We start from the raw sequence: 15,869 nt of genomic DNA, 5'->3' as shown, positions 1-15,869 counted from the left end.
ATTGCAAAAAAACTCGACCCGTAGGGGGACGACGTCCCACCGGTGTTTCATTAAGAAGAAGATCTTCTCACGCAGATCGAGAAAATCCCCGAACCACGGCGCCACCCATATATAGCGGCACCGCATCTCCGTGAGACGGAACGACCACAGACTTGTACTTTAGCATGGAACAAACGAGGAGATTTCTTTTTTCCCTCAGGCTTGAAATTCGCCCCCAAGGGGGGATCGAACTCAGAACCTGAGGTGTGCCACAGGAAGCGTCGACCAACCGGTCTATCTTCCGTTGGCAGTTCATTGCATTTGTTTCATTTGGGTAACCATAATGGCTTCTATTTTGTATCATATTTGATATCACTATTGCCATACGTATTTGTAGCTTAGGCCCTCTTTGGCACGGCTGTCTCTGGCTCCGGCTCCATGCTACAGTGACAGAGGAGCCGGAGCCGGAGGAGCTAGAAAACGTGGCTTCTCCGGGCTCCTAGTTCATTTCGCGAGGACAGAGAAAAACGTCTCCCTGCTACAGTAGCTGGAACAGGAGGAGCTTTCTAGAAATTAAAGTAACTTCTGCACATGTGCGGAACTTTCTAGAAATTAAATGTGTGGAAGTTCTGGACTTGACTGAGAAATTAAAGTGCGTTCCGGTACCATATTTCTGGGCACCATTTGCCGCTTCCAACCGCTCCGTTGCGGCCACAACAATAATGCATTTCCACGGTTGGTTCTCTATAGTATATATGTTATATATGTAGTAGTCACGGTTCTTAGATTGCAAGTGGTTGTATATTTCTGTATGTATGAACTTAATTTGACACATGGTAGTACATATGTATAGTTATAAGCAAAAGGCAAATTGTGTTCTATTTTTAGAACCAATTGTACAACAGGCTAGTGAGCCGGCCGATCCTCTAGCTGCTATTGACGACGTTGCAGAACTTCCTGACCTGTCCGGCCGTCCCGGTGAGCACCTGGATGCTGCCCATCTTCACCAGCGCCGTTTGGAACTGGCTCATCCACGTGGCAGCGTCAGCGGAGCTGTTGGCCACCTTGGCCGCCGTGTAGGTGGTGTTCATGAGCTGCTGGTCCGACACGAAGAGCACCTTCCCCGCCAGCAGGTTGCTGTAGTACTGGTTGCTGAGCACGTTGGGGTCGGTCACCCGGTTGTTGTTGATCACCGGGTTGCCGCTGTTGCTGCCCGGCGCCGGGCACACCGTCTTGAGATCGGAGGCGTAGGTGGCGTCCATGGTGGGGTCGACGGTGGGGTACAGCCGGCCGTTGCAGAAGGAGCAGTGCGCCTGGCCGAAGGAGTGCGCGCCGGAGAGAATGATGAGGTCGTCGACGTCGAGGCCCTTCTTGGCGAAGTTGTTGATGAGATCCTGGAGCTTGAAGGTCGGCGACGGGATGTTCTGCAGCACTTCGATGAAGTTGGACACCGTCCCGTCGCGGCGGCCCGAGGGCATGTCGAAGCTGGCGAAGCCGCCGGAGACGACCGCCGTGTCCCGCGCCGCGAAGGCCAGGATGTCGGCGCAGGAGACCACGCCGGGGCAGACCGCCTCCACGGCCGCCTTGATCGTGTTCACGGCGGCGTACCCGCGCAGCGCGATCGCCTTCTTCTCCACCTGCGTGTTGCTGCTGGTCGGGTCGATCAGGATGGAGGCGTCGCACCCCTGCAGTGCAAATTAAGCCGCCCGAGCCATGCATTAGCATACTACGTACGTGCTGATTGTACTATGCGAGTACTAAAATATGTTGAGAGAGTTGCCAAACATGACATATCTGCTTGTCATTTTTTTTAGGGGATCTGCTTGTCATTTTGCAATAACGACATGGTGTTCTCGTGTGACGATGATCAGTAGTACGTACTGTGTAGTTATACCCTGACGACTTTATTATATATCTAAAAAGAAAGTTATATATACATATATAAATATACCCTGACGAAGCAGTCGTGGAAGAAGAGGCGCATGAAGGCGGCGCCCATGGTGGGGTCGTTGGCGATGATCCCGGCGGTGACGTTGCGCACCGTCGCCTCCGCCTGCGGGCACGACGGGCCGTAGAAGTTGATCTGCAGCGGCGACTGTGCCCACGACGTCGTCGCCGTGCTCAGCACAGCAGTGGCGACGAACGCCATGAGCAGCGTGGCCTTGCATGTTGACGTCGACGTCGGCATCGCCATGATATATATGCTGCTACTTAAATCTTCAGCTAGCTTATTATATATATGATGATCTCACCAAGCTAGCTCTCCTTAATCCTTGTATATTAACGTAAACAAGATCGATCTTAGAAAGCTAGCTAGGATATTAGAAGCAAGCTAGCTAAGCTGCTATTGGAGGATGTGATGTCTAGTACTGAAAGAGACGCGAATGCTTGGTGTGGTGGCAATGTGAGGCACCTAGTTAGGGTATTTATAGAGACGAATGCATGCCTCTATTTTGTTTTTGGTTAACATGTTCTTCTTAACTGCAAGAATTATGTTCTTGGGAGGTCGTTACTAGCACACAGTTGGCTGGTACAACATACGCTGTAGCTGGCGTTGCATTGCAAGGCGTGTTGACATTGCCAGTTTTCCACTTGGCGACAAGTATATACGTGCTAATTTCATCCTCGAATTAAAAAATAGGTGATATGGGGATTTGTTAGGACATGATTCATTCCATCAGCTAACAACTATTTAAGCCGTGTGGTCGACTCAACTGCTAGCGTAGTACACGTCAACGCACTCTACGTCAACTGCTAGCATAAGTTGTTAGGACATGATAATGAAGCTCAATGAAATCTCTAGCTACATAATTACATCATGGTTACTTCTGGGCATACTCCTATCTGGAACAAAAAAACATATATATATATATATATATATATATATATATATATATATATATATATATATATATATACACACACACACACTATTCTGTAACTGGCTACAAAATAACTTATTCTGTAGCCACTTTGAGTTACGATAATTACTATGTTAATTTACGAGATTATAGTAACTCCTTGCTAAGTGGTTTACTATAATGTTATGGTAAATATCTCCATGTTATAGTAACCCAATTATCGTAAATATGTATAAACGTTATCGTAAATTAGTATATAAAATTATCGTAAATGGAGGTGGCTACAGAATAACTTATTTTATAGCTGGCTACTGAATATATATGTGTGTGTGTAGAGAGAGAGAGATTATGTGCATTTGCCTTGTTACCCATCGCCATGCACCAGGCCGGAACAATTGCACATGAACTAGAAACCAAGCAACCGAATGGATAGCAGAGCTTTTATTTGCTGACACGTTAACAAGGTCACAATATGGTTATATTAAAATATTTTAAAATTTTTGGACAGAAGATGTGTATAATGTTGTTTATTGGTGGTTGAAATTATTGCATGCCTCCACTAATTATGATGTCTGATTGTCGACAAGGATTCAATATATAAACTGAGCTTAAGGTCGTTAATAATCCACGTCATCAGTGAACAAATGAATATAACTTTAGTGGTGTCGGCTCGTGTTTGTGCCTCCCTCTATGTTCCTATTCCTAGTACTACATCCTAGCTAATAAGAGGAATTAATTAACACAGGGGATGTAAGTTTATTTTTGGACACAACCCCATTAATCTATGGTTTGTCTCTATAAATCGAATTTTAGAGGCAGGCATGTTAAGATGTTTGTCTCTATAAATTGTTGCAACAAAACAATCATTCATAACTTTTTCATATAAACTCGTAGACAAGCTTTATATTAAAACTGTAGCCCTTGACGTGATCTATATCTTTACAGTTGAAGAGTTTTTGATTTGAAACTTTTTAATCCCAAAATATTGTTTGATATTCATGAATTTTGAAATTTGAAATTTAAAATTTTCAAACAACCTCAATGTTGACATGGTCTAACCAAAGTTGTTGTTCTCAATACAATTTACAATTTTATACTTGGAATGTTTTTTTATTTGAAGTCTCGTTTACAGTATCAAATATGTGTCTAAGTTCATAGATTTTGAAATTCAAAATTTAGAATTTCTAGACGGCCTTGAATGTTCACGTAGTTAATACCACAATTGTAACGACTGATTTGATCTTTTTCTTTAATGCATTTCTTGAGGACTAACCACTACTAGAGAACAGACTTTAGAACGATGTCCCAATTTGGCATTAGCCTCGGCATTTTTTGCCCCCGGGACTAAAGGATCCTTTAGTCCCGGTTGGTAATACCAACCGGGACTAAAGGTTCCTGCCCAATGGTCGTCCTCGGGGCAGGGATCTTTAGTCCCAGCTGGTATTACCAACCGGGACTAAGTCCTGGTTGGTAATACCAACCGGGACTAAAGCTTTTAGTCCCAGTTTGGGTGATGCCCCGGGAATAAAGATTAATCTTTAGTCCCGGTTTGGCCTCCTAACCGGGACTAATTATCCCGGCCTATAGACCAGCTCATTTCTTCCTCCCCGAGCCCGAGCCATTCCATTCAAACTCACTGCCTCTGTTCTTCAGCTTGTTGTGGTTCTTGCTCTCTCCCCCTCTATTGGTGTTGCTCTTTGATTTTGGAGGTAACAAACTTAATCCTCTTATGTTTTATCAGTAGCTTATCTCATTTTGTGATGTAGATGCATGTGTAACTTTATATGTTGGACTTTATTATGATTTTATATGTCATTTTTAACTCAAAATCACATGATGATTTGCATATATGTTTGGATAAACAAAAGTTAAATTAGTTCATCAAAATCACGCCTCGCTCGTCCTCGCTGGAGCACGTGCCATCCTCGTCCCCGACGGCTTACGTGATCTTAGAATTAATTTTTCCATGAAATAAAAAACTTAGAAAATTGTTAGAAAATTGTAGAAAATCCGTACTAGTTGAACTTGCGGACCGTGTTCAGCTCGGCGAGCATGTTCTCTGCCGAGCGGTAACGGACGTCAAAGAGGAGCTTTGATTTTACGAGGGAGAGCGTCAACGGTCGTGGAAGACCGTGTTCCCTTCCTCGTAGAATCAGAGCTCTTTCTTGGCCAAATACGGTACCGTTCGGTGGAGAAATGCTCGCCGAGATGATCACGTAAGCAAGGTCAACTAGTACGGATGGTTATTTATTGAAACATGTTTTTGAGCTATGTGATTTCTATGTCATTTTTAGCTCAAAATCACATGATGATTTACAATAGTAAAATCACTTGATAGTTTGGTATTTTACTATTATACATAGTACATATTTCATGGTTTAGTTAGATAAATAAATAATTTTAGTTTTGTTTAAATATATTATTTTAGAAAATGTGAAATTTACACTACTTTGCAAAAATAAGTATAGAAAGTAGATGACAACTGGTACCGGATCCTCGGCCTCTCGTTCGGTTGTGAAACGACTGAGGCCAGAACTCCCTCTCATTATATGCGGCAAGTATAAGCAGAAGATTGTGATGGAGTACCGAGTCAAGAGACAGAGACCCAAGAAGGGTCGTGTTTTCTACAAGTGCCCGGATCGCGATGTAAGTTTCTTACGCATTTTATTATTATGGCTAATTGACCTGCTTTTCTTGAATATTTTTGACTAAATATTTTTTGGCTTTAATTTCAGTGGGAGGGCAATGGATGCAATGGTTGGTATTGGGAGGAAGATTATGCTACATACGTGCAAAATTCGGGTGCGCTTGAGGTAGTGGCTGCTGATGATGAGGCAGTGAGCCAGCAGGAGAAGCTTATTGATATTCAACAGAAGAATGATTTGTCTATTTTAGTTGCGTACAGTCACGAAATAATTATGCTACTGAAGTGCATTATAGTTTTAGTTTGTTTAGTGATAGTTGGGATTGCTTACGTTGTAGCTAAGCTTAGTTAATTAATCAACCGTGTGTGTGTCATCTATGTTGTGTAATAAAATACTTAATTATGTTCAAGGTTTTCATAATTTGTCATGTAATGCAGATTATGTCATGCCATTGGATGTACAATGCCGATCGCCGCTCCCAAGACTTTATTGAGGGCGTGCACTATTTCTTAGGTGTGGACGAGGCAAATAAGCGGAATGGTTTCATGTGCTATCCATGTGCCATATGTAAGAATTTAAAGGAATATTCAAGCTCAATGAGTCTTCATTCATATTTGCTTAAGTCAGGTTTCATGTCAAACTATATATGTTGGACTAAGCATGGAGAAAGCGGGGTTATGATGGAAGAAGGAGAAGGAGAAGATTTAGACATTGATGACATTATTGCTCAGTATGGTGCCTTTGATGATACTACAATGGGGGAGATGAAGAAGAGGTAGCGGCAGAAGATGATCTCGGTGATGCTCTTGGCGATGCCATTCGTGATGGACAACAAGAATGCGAAAGTGAAAAAGAGAAAGTTAAGTTCGGGCGCATGCTTGAGGATCATAGGAAGTTGCTATACCTGACGGCCGAAGAGGGGCAAAAAAAGTTGGGTACAACACTGAAATTGCTACAGTGGAAGGCAAAGAATGGTGTATCTGATAAGGCATTTGGGAATTTATTGAACCTCATAAAGAAGATGCTTCCGAAGCCAAACGAATTACCCACCACTACGTACGAAGCAAAAAATGTTGTCTGCCCTTTGGGATTAAAAATCCAGAAGATACATGCATGTCCTAATGACTGCATCCTCTACCATGGCAATGAATACGAGAATTTGGATGAATGCCTGGTATGTAAAGCAGCGCGGTATAAGATCAGGCGCGATGATCCTGGTGGCGTCGAGGGTGAACAACGTCCTAGAAAGAAAATCCCTACCAAGGTTATGTGGTATGCTCCTATAGTACCACGCTTAAAACATTTGTTTAGAAATAAAGACCATACAAAGTTGTTGCGGTGGCATAAAGAAGACCGTAAGGTAGACAATATGCTGAGACACCCAGCTGATGGGTCCCAGTGGAGAGCGATAGATAGGGAATTTCCAGAGTTTGCAAATGAGGCTAGAAACTTAAGGTTCGCCTTAAGTACAGATGGTATGAATCCTTTTGGGGAGCAGAGCACTAGTCATAGCACTTGGCCAGTTACTCTATGTATCTACAACCTTCCTCCATGGTTATGCATGAAGCAGAAGTTCATTATGATGCTGATCCTCATCCAAGGTCCGAGGCAACCTGGCAACGACATTGATGTCTATCTGAAGCCATTAGTTGAAGAACTTCTAGTTTTATGGAACAAACCAGGTGTATGTGTCTGGGATGAGTACAAACAAGAACACTTTGACCTACGAGCAATGTTGTTCGTAACAATCAATGATTGGCCTGCTTTAAGTAATCTTTCAGGTCAGACAAACAAAGGATATAATGCATGCACACATTGTTTTGATGACCTTGACAGTATATATTTGAAAAGATGTCGAAAGGTCGTGTATCTTGGCCATCGTCGATTCCTTCCTTTGAATCACCAAGTAAGAAAGAAAGGTAAGCATTTTAAAGGTAAGCCAGACCATCGGAAGAAGCCTCATAACCGAACCAGGGAAGATGTATTCGCAATGGCCAAGGATATGAAAGTAGTATTTGGAAAGGGACAAGGCAGCGAATCTATTCCCAAATATGCTAAGGGACACACACCCATGTGGAAGAAGAAGTCCATCTTTTGGGAGCTACCCTATTGGCAAGTCCTAGAGGTCCGCAACGCAATCGACGTGATGCACCTGACAAAGAATCTTTGTGTGAACCTGTTAGGATTCATGGGTGTGTACGGGAAGCCAAAGGATTCACTTGAAGCACGCCAGGACTTACAGGGCATGAAAGAACGAGACAACCTTCATCCAGAGAAGATAGATGATGGACGTCATTACTTAAGTCCTGCTAGCTACACGCTTAGCAAAGAAGAGAGGGACAGCATGTTCGAATGTCTAAGCAGCATCAAGGTCCCATCGGGATTCTCCTCCAATATAAAGGGTATAATAAAGAGGCTTTTACCTACGTGCCATTAAAAGAGATCAAAATACCCTACGTGCCATTGAAATTTGAAAAAGTTGCTCAGTACCCTGATCCGAAGTTTCTTTTACCTGTGTGCCACTTCCGTCAATTTCGTAGTTGATTCTAACGGAGTTGGCTCCCAACTGGACTTGAAATTACTCTTTTGCCCATCACTCTTTCTAGTCAACAGCCAGCCACTCATTCCATTCGTTCTCTGCTTCCCCCGTTCATGCGCACGCACACGCGCAAACCCTAGGGAGCAACCAGGTGGAGCAAGCACACGGGGGGCGCTCGCCGGCAGGCCGTCGGGCGCAACAGAGGGCAGGGGTGGGACGGCCCGCGCCGGATTGGCGGCCGCATGAGGGCGCTCACCAGTCGGGGCGGCGGAGGAAGTAGGGCGGCCCGCGCCGGATTGGATCTCGCGCGGGGGCGCTCGCCGGCCGGGGCGTCGGCCTGGTGGCGGAGGAAGCAGGGCGGCCCGGGCCGGATTTCGCGCAGGGGGCGCTCGCCAGCCGGGGCGTCGGCTTGGTGGCGGAGGAAGCAGGACGGCCCGCGCCAGATTGGAGCTCGCACGGGGGCGCTCGCCGGTCAGGGCGTCGGCCTGGCGGCGGAGGAAACAGCCGACGCGACACTCGAGGAGGTGGGCCGTCGAGCACTGCTTGCCTTCTACTTCGCACGGGGAGGCCACGGTAATGTTAGGCTTAATTATTCCCCTTACATCCTCAACCGGTTTTCGCGGCCGACGATCTGGTCCGACCACGAATGCTCCGCGAAACAACTATTGAGAAATTGCATGTCTGACACAATGTTCCACTTGCCAACTACTACTATTCCTAAATTAACTAGTAACACACACTTGTCTCCTTTTTTAGAATTCCACAGTTGTCTCTTTTGTCATGTGTTCTACCTTCGCAGTTTTATCAGAGCAAAGCGTTGGTGGATGGAGCAAATCATTTTTGCCAATATTCAATAGTTAGGCCATAGATTTTCAGGGCACATGTATTTCTATTCAGTTAACCAGTCATCACTGGTAGGCTGTGGCCAGGATTTGTAATCATAGCCAGCTACAATGCATGAGTTTGTTAATCACCCATTTGACTGCTCTTGACTAAAAGCAGAGATAGATGTTTCCCCCTTTGCAATATAACAAATTTATCAGCTAACACCTATGCAGTAAATCAGCTACATATGCAGTTCATCTATGACCAGTTCATCTTAACACGTGTGGTAAAGTTGGGGTAAAATGGTTATGGGATTATTAACTGCAAACTGTGCAGACGACAAAAGGCTTGGAAATCAAGCGCAGACGGGGAGGCTGCAGGCGCACGCCCTCTATTGCGCCCGACGGCCTGCCGGTGAGCGCCCCCCATGTGCTTGCTCCGCCTGGTTACTCCCTAGGGTTTGCGCGTGTGCATGCGCACGAACGGGGGAAGCAGAGAACGAATGGAACGAGTGGCTGGCTGTTGACTAGAAAGAGTGATGGGCAAAAAAGTAATTTCAAGTCCAGTTGGGAGCCAACTCCGTTAGAATCAACTGTGAAATTGACGGAAGTGGCACACAGGTAAAAGAAACTTCGGATCAGGGTACTGAGCAACTTTTTCAAATTTTAATGGCACGTAGGGCATTTCGATCTTTTTTAATGGCACGTAAGTAAAAACCTCTATAATAAATGTGCTAGAGAAGAAATTCCTAAACTTAAAGTCCCACGACTGCCACGTGCTTATGACGCAATTGCTTCCAGTTGCTTTAAGAGGAATTCTACCTCCACATGTACGTCTAGCTACCGTGAAGCTATGTGCATTCCTCAATGCAATTTCTCAGAAGGCAATCAATCCAGTGGAACTAGCTACTCTACAGAATGATGTGGTTCAATGTCTTGTCAACTTTGAGTTGGTGTTCCCTCCATCCTTCTTTAATATCATGACACACCTCCTAGTTCATTTGGTGAAAGAGATTAGTATTCTTGGACCTGTGTTCTTACATAACATGTTCCCCTTCGAGAGGTTTATGGGAGTCTTAAAGAAATATGTGAAAGTCCGTTCTAAGCCTGAAGGAAGCATCGCCTAGGGCTATGGAACAGAGGAGATCATTGAGTTTTGTGTTGACTTTATTCCTGACCTTGCCCCGATTGACATTCCCGAATCGCGACATGAGGGGAGACTCAGTGGTAAAGGAACTTTAGGGAAGAAAACATATATTGACATGGAAGACGATTATTTCAATAAAGCATACTACATAGTTCTTCAAAACTCGTCATTGGTGCATCCATACATTGAGATACATAAGGAGTTCTTACGATCCAAGTTTCTAGGGAAGACTGAAGCTTGGATTAGGCATCAGCACATGGAAAGTTTCAGTGGTTGGTTGCGAAAAGAATGTCAAGGCGATGACAATATTGATGAGCAATTGTATTTGTTGGCTAGGCAACCATCATGGCATATCCTCACGTACCAAGGGTATGAGATAAATAGGAATACATTTTACATAGTTGCCCAAGATAAAAGGAGCACCAATCAAAATAGTGGTGTTCGCATAGATGGCACGGATCCAAATGGGAATATACAAATATATTATGGCCGCATAGAAGATATATGGGAACTAGACTACGCACCTAATTTTAAAGTCCCTTTGTTCTGGTGCCAATGGGTGAAGCTGACCGGAGGAGGGGTAACAGTCGACAAAGAGTATAGAATGACAATAGTGGACCTCAACAATATTGGGTACAAAGACAAACCATTCGTCCTTGCTGCCGATGTGAGTCAGATGTTCTATGTGAAAGACATGTCTATAAAATCAAAGAGAGGAAAAAACGAAGACATCAACTCAATGATCAATGAGCCAAAGCGCCACATAGTTCTTTATGGGAAAATAAATATAGTGGGAATTGAAGACAAGTCAGACATGTCAGAAGATTATAAAAGAAATGTCCGAATTCCACCCTTCATAGTGAAGAAAGATCCAAGCATCATGTTAAATAATGAAGACACTCCATGGTTATGACAAGATCATAACCAAGGGTCATACGTTAAGAAGAAATTCACTGTTGTGCCCGCATGATACAACGATGCACTGTTGTGACATAGTTTTAGAAAGTCTATATGAGATTCAAGAATTTATGACTAGTGTTTCATAAAACTTTCTCAAACGGGAAAATGAGCTATGTAACAATTGTAGATCTTGCTGAGATGATCAAACTTGGTATTCAGAGACTTTTCATCTGAGGTCATTTAGTGTCTCATTTGAGCAAGTTTGACCAAGTCAAATTTGGTCAAATGAAAAAATAACACTTTGACTCTAGTATTATGAACTCTAAATGACTTCAAATTGAAAAGTTTTGAATACCAAGTTTGTTAAAATCATCAAGATCTACAATTGTTGTTTTGGTCAACTTTCTATTTGAGATAGTTTGGACGGTTTAAATTTGTGATTTTTAAATTTCGACGCCTACAAACTAGTTTTTGGAACCCTAGATTATCTCAAATTGAAAAGTTTTGAATACCAAGTTTGTTCAGATCATCAAGATATACAATACTTATATAGGCCATTTTTTAATTTGTGAAAGTTTGAACAAAATGTAGTTCAAATTTCACAAGTGTGTGACATAGTTTTAGAAAGTCTATATGAGATTCAAGAAATTATGACTAGTGTTTGATAAAACTTTCTCAAATGGGAAAATGAGCTATGTAAAAATTGTAGATCTTGCTGAGATGATCAAACTTGGTATTCAGAGATTTTTCATCTGAGGTCATTTAGTGTCTCATTTGAGCAAGTTTGACCAAGTCAAATTTGGTCAAATAAAAAAACAACACTTTGACTCTAGTATTATGAACTCTAAATGACTTCAAATTGAAAAGTTTTGAATACCAAGTTTGTTAAAATCATCAAGATCTACAATTGTTAATTTGGTCAACTTTCCATTTGAGATAGTTTGGACGGTTCAAATTTATGATTTTTAAATTTTGACGTCTACAAACTAGTTTTCGGAACCCTAGACTATCTCAAATTGAAAAGTTTTAAATACCAAGTTTGTTCATATCATCAAGATATACAATCCTTATATAGACCATTTTTTCATTTGAGAAAGTTTGAATAAAATATAGTTTAAATTTCACAAGTGTGTGACATAGTTTTAGAAAGTCTATATGAGATTCAAGAATTTATGACTAGTGTCTGATAAAACTTTCTCAAATGGGAAAATGAGCTATGTAACAATTGTAGATCTTGCTAAGATGATCAAACTTGGTATTCAGAGATTTTTCATCTGAGGTCATTTAGTGTCTCATTTGAGCAAGTTTGACCAAGTCAAATTTGGTCAAATGAAAAAATAACACTTTGACTCTAGTATTATGAACTCTAAATGACTTCAAATTGAAAAGTTATGAATACCAAGTTTGTTAAAATCATCAAGATCTACAATTGTTGTTTTCGTCAACTTTCCATTTGAGATAGTTTGGACGATTCAAATTTGTGATTTTTAAATTTCGACACCAACAAACTAGTTTTCGGAACCCTAGATTGTCTCAAATTGAAAAGTTTTGAATACCAAGTTTGTTCATATCATCAATATCTACAATCCTTATATAGGCCATTTTTTCATTTGAAAAAGTTTGATCAAAATGTAGTTCAAATTTCACAAGTGTGTGACATAGTTTTAGAAAGTCTATGAGATTCAAGAATTTATGACTAGTGTTTGATAAAACTTTCTCAATTAAAAAAATAAGCTATGTAATAATTGTAGATCTTGCTGAGATGATCAAACTTGGTATTCAAAGATTTTTCATCTGAGGTCATTTATTGTTTCATTTGAGCAAGTTTGACCAAGTCTAATTTGGTCAAATGAAAAAACAACACTTTGACTCTAGTATTATGAACTTTAAATGACTTCAAATTGAAAAGTTTTGAATACCAAGTTTGTTAAAATCATCAAGATCTACAATTGTTGTTGTGGTCAACTTTCCATTTGAGATAGTTTTGACGGTTCAAATTTGTGATTTTTAAAATTTGATGCCTACAAACTAGTTTTCAGAACCCTAGATTGTCTCAAATTGAAACATTTTGAATACCACATTTGTTCAGCTCATCAAGATCTACAATCCTTATATAGGACATTTTTTCATTTGAGAAAGTTTGAATAAAATGTAGTTCAAATTTCACAAGTGCGTGTCATAGTTTTAGAAAGTCTATATGAGATTTAAGAATTTATGACCAGTGTTTGATAAAACTTTCTTAAATGGGAAAATAAGCTATGTAACAATTGTAGATCTTGCTAAGATGATCAAACTTGGTATTCAGAGATTTTTCATCTGAGGTCATTTAGTGTCTCATTTGAGCAAGTTTGACCAAGTCAAATTTGGTCAAATGAAAAAATAACACTTTGACTCTAGTATTATGAACTCTAAATGACTTCAAATTGAAAAGTTATGAATACCAAGTTTGTTAAAATCATCAAGATCTACAATTGTTGTTTTCGTCAACTTTCCATTTGAGATAGTTTGGACGATTCAAATTTGTGATTTTTAAATTTCGACACCAACAAACTAGTTTTCGGAACCCTAGATTGTCTCAAATTGAAAAGTTTTGAATACCAAGTTTGTTCATATCATCAAGATCTACAATCCTTATATAGGCCATTTTTTCATTTGAAAAAGTTTGATCAAAATGTAGTTCAAATTTCACAAGTGTGTGACATAGTTTTAGAAAGTCTATGAGATTCAAGAATTTATGACTAGTGTTTGATAAAACTTTTTTCAAATAAAAAAATAAGCTATGTAATAATTGTAGATCTTGCTGAGATGATCAAACTTGGTATTCAAAGATTTTTCATCTGAGGTCATTTATTGTTTCATTTGAGCAAGTTTGACCAAGTCTAATTTGGTCAAATGAAAAAACAACACTTTGACTCTAGTATTATGAACTTTAAATGACTTCAAATTGAAAAGTTTTGAATACCAAGTTTGTTAAAATCATCAAGATCTACAATTGTTGTTGTGGTCAACTTTCCATTTGAGATAGTTTTGACGGTTCAAATTTGTGATTTTTAAATTTTGATGCCTACAAACTAGTTTTCAGAACCCTAGATTGTCTCAAATTGAAACATTTTGAATACCACATTTGTTCAGCTCATCAAGATCTACAATCCTTATATAGGACATTTTTTCATTTGAGAAAGTTTGAATAAAATGTAGTTCAAATTTCACAAGTGCGTGTCATAGTTTTAGAAAGTCTATATGAGATTTAAGAATTTATGACCAGTGTTTGATAAAACTTTCTTAAATGGGAAAATAAGCTATGTAACAATTGTAGATCTTGCTAAGATGATCAAACTTGGTATTCAGAGATTTTTCATCTGAGGTCATTTAGTGTCTCATTTGAGCAAGTTTGACCAAGTCAAATTTGGTCAAATGAAAAACAACACTTTGACTCTAGTATTATGGACTCTAAATGACTTCAAATTGGAAAGTTTTAAATACCAAGTTTGTTAAAATCATCAAGATCTACAATTGTTGTTTTGGTCAACTTTCCATTGGAGATAGTTTGGATGGTTCAAATTTATGATTTTTAAATTTCGACGCCTACAAACTAGTTTTTGGAACCATAGATTGTCTCAAATTGAAAAGTTTTGAATACCAAGTTTGTTCAGCTCATCAAGATATACAACTGTTGTTTTGGTAAACTTTCCATTTGAGAAAGTTTAGATTATTCAAATTTATGATTTTTAAATTTCGATGCCTACAAACTAGTTTTCGAAACCCTAGATTGTCTCAAATTAAAAAGTTTTGAATATTAAGTTTGTTCAACTCATCAATATCTACAATCCTTATATAGACCATTTTTTCATTTGAAAAAGTTGTAGAATAAAAATACTATATTTTCTTTATTTTTATAGGTTCAACAAAAATTACCTGTCATTTTGGTCAAAAAAACCGAGAAAAAATTGAAACATTGATGTTACAATAATGTGATAATAAATTTCCTATCGAATAATATTAGTTTTATTAATTTTTTGTTACAAATATATTTTTGCATTAACAAAATACTTAGTATTAGTAACATTTATATTCTATATTCATAAAAGAAATTAAAAACTTTAGGTTACAAAATTTTCCTATTTACAATAAATAATTATTTAATCAATAATATTTTTTAAAATAAATATTGCAAAGTATTGAAGTTGCTATAGAATTAATTAGTATTAAACAAGGAGAACAAAATCAAAATCCCAAGCATTTCTAATTACTTTAGCGGGCTGCCAAAATTTTTAGGCCTTCAATCCCGGCTCAGGCTAGAAACCGGGACTAAAGGTTGGGCGGACTTGCCCACCCAAAAATACCTTTAGTCCCGGCTGGTAACACCAACTGGGACTAAAGATCCTTTAGTCATGGTTGGTGTTACCAGCCGGGACTAAAGGGTCCCGGCCTATATATATCGAATGGTTCCTCTGTTTATCTTCTACTTTTTGATCTACAACGTCGATCTCGTCTCTGCCGCGCCCGGCCGTGTCGAGCTCTACCGCGCCGCCGTCGTCGTCTACCCCCGCCCGGCCTCGTCGTCGAGCCTTGCCCGGCGGCCGTCGAGATCGTCTTCGCCGTACGTCGTCCTCGCGTGGCTCAGCTCGGCCCCGTGGCCGGCCAGCACGCCCGCCATGGCCATCCGCCCCTAGCCTGCTAGCTATAGCGCTCGGCCATATTTTTTAGATACTTTTTAGATAGTTTTTTTAGATAGTTTTTTAGGTAGTGTTTGATATATATGTTAGATTAAAATGTATTAAAATTTAATTAGTAGTTTATTCTTAGTTTTTTATATAGTTTTTGATATATGTTAATTAGATTTAAATGTATTAAAATTTAATTAGTACTTTATTTGGATAGTTTTTTATTATAGTTTTTGATATATTTAGTAATTATTATTCTATCTCTCTGTATATATGTGTTAGATTTAATTTTGATTTAGTAATTCTATTT

The 15,869-nt window shown here is 39.9% G+C and overlaps 1 protein-coding gene across 1 annotated transcript; it reads right to left on the bottom strand.

The window, feature by feature from the left end:
- Positions 1-805: 805 nt before the first annotated feature.
- Positions 806-2,278, bottom strand: LOC136510051 (peroxidase 42-like). Its single transcript, XM_066504624.1, has 2 exons — positions 1,931-2,278; positions 806-1,664 (listed from the first exon to the last, which is right to left on the bottom strand). The coding sequence occupies exons 1-2, from the start codon at positions 2,171-2,173 to the stop codon at positions 906-908; spliced, it is 1,002 nt and encodes a 333-aa protein (XP_066360721.1). The 5' UTR covers positions 2,174-2,278; the 3' UTR covers positions 806-905.
- Positions 2,279-15,869: the final 13,591 nt, after the last annotated feature.

Source organism: Miscanthus floridulus, chromosome 16, assembly GCF_019320115.1.
Source record: "Miscanthus floridulus cultivar M001 chromosome 16, ASM1932011v1, whole genome shotgun sequence".
NCBI lineage: Eukaryota > Viridiplantae > Streptophyta > Magnoliopsida > Poales > Poaceae > Miscanthus > Miscanthus floridulus.
Note: the sequence above shows the minus strand (reverse complement) of the source record. Positions and strands in the feature narration are given on the sequence as shown.